Source organism: Brachionichthys hirsutus, chromosome 16 (assembly GCF_040956055.1).
Source record: "Brachionichthys hirsutus isolate HB-005 chromosome 16, CSIRO-AGI_Bhir_v1, whole genome shotgun sequence".
NCBI classification, from domain to species: domain Eukaryota; kingdom Metazoa; phylum Chordata; class Actinopteri; order Lophiiformes; family Brachionichthyidae; genus Brachionichthys; species Brachionichthys hirsutus.
This window is the reverse complement of record NC_090912.1, coordinates 11111538-11119152: the sequence shown is the minus strand read 5'-3', so window position 1 is coordinate 11119152 and position 7615 is coordinate 11111538. Positions and strand designations below refer to the sequence as shown.

Below are 7615 nucleotides of genomic sequence, written 5' to 3'. Positions count from 1 at the left end.
AATGTATCAATATTAATGAGAAATATTCTTCACAAAATCTGTTGTGAGAGAAACAGGTTTTGGGTTCTGCAGGTTCTGCCCATCAGGACCTGACGGTGTTTCGGGACCGGGTCACACCTTTATTTGTTGCGGTGCTGAAACCAAAATCTTTAGGGTTAAAAAACCTTTTTAATTAACAAACTCTCCGTCACGGGGGCTGGGCCAAACTGGACGCGGGTTTGAGCTGGTTTAATAGCCCACGAAGGAGCAAGAAAATCAGAGGGAAAGCTCGATGAATCCAGCCGGAGTCCCGAGACGAGCCGGGAGGGCGTCGGCAGGGAGGCACCGCAGAACTGCAGAGGGGAAACACGAACACGTGGAGTCAGGAACTCTGGGAGACGCTGTCGATCCGGCAAGGCGCGGGGCAAGAGCCAGAGTCTTTATTGGAGCAGGTGAGGAGAGGAGGCTCGATTGGAACCAGCTGCTCCAGCTCAGCCCCGCCCCCTGCTCCTCCTGCTCCAGCTCAGACAGAGAGAGAGACACATCAGAAGGAACAGAATCCTGACTCTCTCCGGCATCTGAAAATGATGCCAGTTATCAGCTGATGGTGGAAAATGACCAGCGCGACTTTGTGAAACCAGAGAAGAAGAAGTTCTGCTGGGTTTCAGCTGCAGGAGCCTCAGAGTTCAAACCTGTAATCAGAACCAGAAGTTGTCATCGGTCACAGGTTCAGGTGTGAGTGGAGAGCAGGAAGTGATGTCATCAGGTGGAAACAGGTTCAACCTTCAGATCGTGATTCTGGTTTTTCTTTCAGAGACTCACTCTGTGAAGTATTTCCACACGGCGTCTTCTGGAGTCTCAAACTTCCCGGAGTTTGTGTGTGTTGGTTTGATCGATGACGTCCAGATGTTTCACTATGACAGTAAGACCAAGAGAGCAGAACCCAGACAGGACTGGATGGACAAAGTCACAGCAGAGGATCCAGAGTACTGGACCGAAGAGACGAGGAACAGTGTGGTGAACCAAGAATGGTACAAATTCAGCATGGAAAATTTAAAGAAGCGCTTCAACCAATCAGAAGGTTTGTTTGTGTTTATTAAATGTTGTGTTCATGCTGTAGGAAGTAAACACACACACACACACACACACACACACACCTCTGCAGGAACGCTTTTGCATCACTGCTGGGTTTCTAAAGCTCCGGGACACAGACTGGTTCTGCTGGTTCTGCTGGTTCTGCTGGTTCCAGTGAGGACCAGGTCGATGACTGGAGTCTGTCTCTCTCTCAGGTGTCCACATTGTCCAGCAGCTGACTGGCTGTGAGTGGGACGATGAGACTGGAGAGGTCACTGGTTTTCAGCAGTATGGTTATAATGGAGAAGACTTCATCGTCCTGGACCTGAAGACGGAGACATGGATCGCTCCCAGTCCTCAGGCTGTCATCACCAAACACAGATGGGATCATGATAGAGCTAAGATGGAATACAAGAAGCATTACCTCACCCAGGTGTGTCCTGAGTGGGGAAGGAAGTATCTGGAGTATGGGAGGAGCTCTCTGCTGAGAACAGGTAGAAGCACATCACCTGGTGGAGTTTCAAACCAACAACCTTCATGTTCCTCTGCAGTTTCTGACCCACACACAGAGACACACTCTGTCCTTTACCTCTCTGTCCTCCTCTCTCCTTCATTCTTCTTCTCCTCTGCTCCTCCCTTCTTTTGTCGTCTCCTCTCCTCTGAGGTTTATTTGCGTCGTTTCAGTGTCTCTGGCGACAACAGTGACTCCTGATGACGTGTCTTTGTCTCCTCCTCCAGAGCTCCCCCCTCTAACGTGTCTTTGTCTCCTCCTCCAGAGCTCCCCTCTCTAACGTGTCTTTGTCTTCTCCAGAGCTCCTCTCTCTAACGTGTCTTTGTCTCTTCCTACAGAGCTCCCCTCTCTAACATGTCTTTGTCTCCTCCTCCAGATCTCCCCTCTTTAACGTGTCTTTGTCTCCTCCTCCAGATCTCCCCTCTCTAACGTGTCTTTGTCTCCTCCTCCAGAGCTCCCCTCTCTAACGTGTCTTCGTCTCCTCCTCCAGAGCTCCCCTCTCTAACGTGTCTTTGTCTCCTCCTCCAGAGCTCCCCTCTCTAACGTGTCTTTGTCTCCTCATCCAGATCTCCCCTCTCTAATGTGTCTTTGTCTCCTCCTACAGAGCTCCCCTCTCCAAAATGTCTTTGTCTCCTCCTCCAGAGCTCCCCTCTCTAACGTGTCTTTGTCTCCTCCTCCAGAGCTCCCCTCAGTGTTTCTCCTCCAGAAGACTCCTTCCTCTCCCGTCAGCTGCTTTGCTACAGGTTTCTACCCAGACAGAGCCGCTCTCTTCTGGAGGAAGGATGGGGAGGAGCTTCATGAGGAGGTGGAGCACGGAGAGATCCTCCCCAACCATGACGGAACCTTCCAGATGAGTGTGGACCTGGACCTTTCATTGGCGGCGGCTGAAGACTGGAGGAGGTACGACTGTGTGTTCCAGCTCTTCGGTGTGAAGGACGACTTGGTCACCAGACTGGACAAAGGAAAGATCTGGACCAACTGGGGTGAGACTGGGATCAGGGGGTGAAGGTGGGGACACATTTCTGTCTCTCTGATGGTCCAGATCATGGGTTTGAAGAGTTGGACAGAAGTTTTGTTTCTTTCATTGTTGTTTGCTGTTTTCTGTGTAACTTTAGAGTTCAGATAATCAATAAGCCACCCGGGACCCGGACAACGGTACCAGAACCCTAACCCGGTACCTGCACAGAAGGCGGAAGCCTTTGAATCAGTGATAATGAAACTGTCTTTAAAAAGTCAAACTTCTGTCAGACCATTAGAACACGTGAAGAAGAGTAGATTTAGTGTCTTTATTTGACCATTGGACGAACGGATCCGTCTGTAAATCCGTCACAGGACAGTTTATTGGACGAGTCTCCCTGAGACTGGAACCAACATCAGGACAGAAAGAAGCACAGACCGTCCTCCTGTGGACAGGTGGACATGAAACCACCTAAACAGGACGGCAGGACCACCAACCAGGTGGTGTCCGTCTGCAGGACGGTTCTGTTGGGACATGGACGTTGATCTCTGACCTGCTTCACCTGTGCAGGTGTTGACTTGTTGTTTTCTGCTCTCCAGAGGAACCCACTAACGGGAACGCCATCATCATCATCGTCATCACTGCAGCGGTTCTTCTCGTCCTCACGGCTGCCGTTGGATTCAAGCTGTACAGACAGAGGACAGGTGAGCGACCCAGACAGAACCAGTCTCTGTCTCCTGGCTTTGATTGGACACTTTGACCTGATGAAGCAAACAGGAGGTGGTTTCAGCTTCAGAGTCCAGAACCACGATGACGGACCAGGGAAGACAGTCGTGCTGTGTTGACCCTTGAGTAACTCCTGGACAGTTTAGTCCATTTCAGAAATTCTAAACTCCCTCCAGGACAACCACCGTCCTCTTTGGTGAGGCGGAGTCACAAAATCTCAACGTCCATAATTTGACTGTGTAATCCGTGTTTAACCTGTCCACGACCCTTGAGACAAAAATGTCCATTTGTTCTACATAGTGTCCAAGAAAAGGTCACAGAGGGGTGATTTTTGAAAGGGGGGTAATTTGGGTTTAAATTTGAAAACCCATATTTGCCACCGCCGTTTGTCTGTCCGGCTGTTAGCAAGATAACTCAAAAAGTTCTGGACGGATCTGGATGAACTTTCAAGATAACTCAAAAAGTTCTGGACGGATCTGGATGAAGTTTCAAGATAACTCAAAAAGTTCTGGACGGATCTGGATGAAGTTTCCAGGATTTGTCGGGAATGTTTCCAGGAACAGATGATTACATTTCGGTGATGATCCAGAAGAGATCCTGGATTCTGGATCACTTGGAACTATTTGTTAATATTGCAGTCAATGGAGATTCAAAATATTTTCCTCAATATCTCAGTTGATTATTTATCAATGTTTATGGAATTTGACACTGTCACGCAGGGTGGGGGGGGGTGTCTATCTCTCCACCTGCAACCGTGAGCGGTGGACTGATGCGTCTTTGTTATCCAGGTAAACCTCGTCCACCTTCTGAGGACAGCGCTGAGCTCACGAAGAGACTGCAGCCAGAGGTGGACATGCAGCCGGAGGTGGACATGCAGCCAGAGGTGGACATGCAGCCAGAGGTGGACATGCAGCCGGAGGTGGACATGCAGCCAGAGGTGGACATGCAGCCGGAGGTGGACATGCGGCCGGAGGTGGACATGCGGCCGGAGGTGGACATGCAGCCGGAGGTGGACATGCAGCCAGAGGTCGTCATCCAGCCAGAGGGCGTTGGGACAAGGACAGAATGAACGCAGTGAGTGTCTTCGTGTGGGACACTATGTGTAGAAGAACCTTCTGACACGGGGAGATTATTCTCAGACTTGTGAGACAAGATAGTCTTTGTCCTTTGGTGTCTTTTCCCCAACAAAAGGTGAAGCTGTTTCACCTGAAGGGATCTGAGGTTGTTGGACAAAGACAATCAGTCCACCTGGACATTTAAGGTGGACTGATCGGGTTCGGGTGTGGCTTCGTGGAGTTTCTGCTCAGTTCTGTTGGTTCTGTCTCCGCAGGGTTCTGGGACAAGGAGCGGTGTCCCCACATCGTCCTGTTTGAACTGGAGTCCACCGGGTCTTCACCAGAACCCGATCCGATCAAAGACATCAGCGACGAGGATCCAGTGATCGATACTTATTGATTAGAGTCTAAACGGTGTCATTTAAATATTTCGGGGATTGTTCTCGTCTCTCTTCTCTGGAGACGTCAAACAGGATCTTTAAGACTGTCTTCATCCGACGTCCTTAGAACGTCCTCCATCATTACACTTTAACTCTTCGGCTGCTGGGTTGTTTGTGCTTTCCCTTTGTCCTATTGGTCCTCCTGGTGTCATGTGATCTGAGACGAGAGACATCTGACGGCCTCTAGAGTCGTCTCTGCTGTCCGTCCTCAGAAATCCTTCCTTTGCTTCCAGTCCTTTCTTTTTCTTGCTTAAATTCTGGCACAAATAGACCCAGCAAATTGTCCAAAATGTACATGTTAACATTATTGACGTGAAGTGAAAACTGATATTGAGCACAAAGTGTTGCTCAACACGAACACGCACGCTTTATCATCAGAAACAGAGAAACAGCTGCCAGCTAATATGCCGTTCAAAATAGCTGCTAGCACAAAAAGGCGATTCTAGCTGCTCTCCTTAGAGCTAACGTGATAACTGCTAATAACAGAAGCGCGTCCATCATCACTAGGATAGCTTAAACTTAACATGGGGACATGTATCTGACTAAAACCCAAAACATCGCGTCTTCAGTTTCCCCGTGTGTCCTGTTAGGGTCCTCCGGGTATCATCACGGCTAATGTTGTTAGCCTACGAGGCCTTCTGTTAGCTGCTAGCCTTCCGTTTCGAACCAAGCTGCAACGCGAGACTCACCTGAAAGTTGAATACTTGGACAGGCAAAGGCATCTTTCTGATTCCTGACCACAGTGCCGATGGGAAAATATATTATTAGGAAATTAACTTTCAGGACAGCTAACCGGAACAAGAGAGTCGATCGTCAGCGAGCTTCCGCCTCCCTTCTTCTTCCTCTTCTTTTTTCTTTCAGCACCTGCCGTCCACGGAGTTGCATTACTGCCATCTGCTGGATCAGCACAGCTACATATGGAGCTGTCCAGTGCTGATCCTGAAAGTGGCGTCTTTTCCGCGGCGTTGACTCGGGGAATGTTCTTTATCTTGCCCACTTCGGTTGGTTTTTTTGGTTTCTGCATGTCCATGACAAGACAAGGTGGTGCCTTTTTGGTTTTGCTTTGATTTTGTATCGATTATCTTTGTTCCTGCGTGATGATTGCATTTCAATGGAACTTTTCCACATTATTAGATGTTAATTTATTCCCATCACAAACTTTGGTTCATACTTATGATTTTTCTCATTTACAGTATGGCTTTATCTCTAACAATTTTTAAGTTACAACCTTTTAAAAATGTCAGGGTCCCAAACGTACGCCGACTGTGTTTCCGCTTTTTGCCCACCAGATGGCGGCACGGAGCACGGGAGATGGCCTGAGACCGGAGCAGCTGCACCACATCACCCCTGATTACACTGCCTCCATAAAACCCCAGGTCCCACCAGTGCCGGGCACTCGGATATCATCATCCATGCCGTCACCAAGTCCTCCGTCCGCCTATTGCCTTGCCTGCTCCCTGGTCCTCGGTGAATCTCCCGTGCTCCGCCTTGTTTGCTCTGACCTGGTCGTTGATTCCACAGTTGAGTATCTTTCAGTTTTTGCCTCTGGCCCCGCCACCCTTTTTGCCTTTTGTCCTTTTGTTTGGCGGTTCTCCTTAGTTGTACCTTCTCTGTTCTGTTGCTACTTTGTAGGTCCCTTGGTTGTTACTTTTATAGAAGAGTCCTTAGTTGTTTCTGGTTTCCGTTTCCTTTATTTTTGGGTAATAAGTTTGGTATTTGTTACTTCCGCCTCTGCCTCCTACTTCCGGGCTCCACCATCCGGGCCAGGCCTGACAGATATCCGAGTCACCATGGAGCCCGAGGAAGTCCAGAGACTCCGCCGGGCGGTCGCCGCCCAGAGCGAATTTTTGTCCCAGCAGGCCGACTCCACCCGGGTTTTGTCTCAGGCCATACAGGCCCTTGAGTCCCGGCTCACCCAGGTGGGTTCGGACTCTGCCGCCCCGCCCGCTCCGTCACGAGAGCCTCAGCTGGCCTTACCGGCTCGCTACGCCGGGGAACCCGGACGCTGTGGGCGTTTCCTACACCAGCGCTCGATTTTCTTTGACCAGCAACCACGAACCTACCGGACGGACGAATCCAGGATAGCCGTGGTTCAAAGCCTCCTGCTGGACCACGCCGCCGACTGGGCCCTCGCGGTGGCGGAAGCACACTCCCCCATCAACCGTTCCTACGGCCGCTACACTGAGGAGCTCAGGAGGGTCTTCGACCACCCAACAAGGTCCCGCGACGCGGAGGACCAGCTGCTGCTACTCCGCCAGGGACCCGACACGGTGGCTGCCTACGCCATCCGGTTTCGGATACTCGCCGCAGCCACCAATTGGAACCCGTCTGCCCTTCGGACCGCTTTTCGCCACGGCCTGGCGGAAAATATCAAGGATGAGCTTGCCCTCCGTGACAAGTCCCCGTCCTTGGACGACCTCATCACCCTGGCGGTCACCCTGGACAACCGCCTGTTGCAACGCCGCCAGGAGAGACAGAGCCTCTCCCGACGACCCCGGTCTCCCCCTCGACGGACGCCGTCCCTCCCGGGCCACCCGGCCCCCAGCGAGAGACCACGCCCCAACCCCGTCACCGCACCAGCAGAGGAGCCCATGCAGTTGGGTCGATCCCGGCTGTCCGCCCAGGAGAGGGAGAGACACCGGCGGAACGGCCTCTGTCTGTACTGTGGGGAGTCCGGGCACTTCCTGGCTGCTTGTCCGAGCCGTCCTGCCCCACCGGACCTACGCCAGCTAGGGGCGATGCCTCGAATCCGCTCCACCGCCGCCGTGGACCCGCCGGTCCGGACCCACGTCCCAGGTGCTGTGTCTCACGGGGGACAAATGTTCCCCGTCCAAGCTCTCATTGACTGTGGGTTAGACGCTAATTTCATAGA

At 51.5% G+C, this 7615-nt stretch overlaps 1 protein-coding gene across 1 annotated transcript; it reads left to right on the top strand.

Moving 5' to 3' along the window:
- Positions 1-735: 735 nt before the first annotated feature.
- LOC137905631 (major histocompatibility complex class I-related gene protein-like) lies at positions 736-6063 on the top strand. The gene is made up of 6 exons (XM_068749873.1): positions 736-1060; positions 1269-1547; positions 2245-2558; positions 3124-3226; positions 4037-4103; positions 6033-6063. Exons 1-6 carry the CDS (start codon positions 736-738, stop codon positions 6061-6063), a joined length of 1119 nt encoding a protein of 372 aa, XP_068605974.1.
- Positions 6064-7615: the final 1552 nt, after the last annotated feature.

Bases quoted from the DNA above. Each gene is read 5' to 3' on its own strand.
- LOC137905631 (XM_068749873.1), top strand. From the start codon at position 736: ATGTCATCAGGTGGAAACAGGTTCAACCTTCAGATCGTGATTCTGGTT. The intron at 2,559-3,123 runs ATCAGGGGGTGA...TGCTCTCCAGAG, and splicing joins CCAACTGGGGTGAGACTGGG to GAACCCACTAACGGGAACGC. The intron at 4,104-6,032 runs GCAGCCGGAGGT...TTTGCCCACCAG, and splicing joins CTGCAGCCAGAGGTGGACAT to ATGGCGGCACGGAGCACGGG.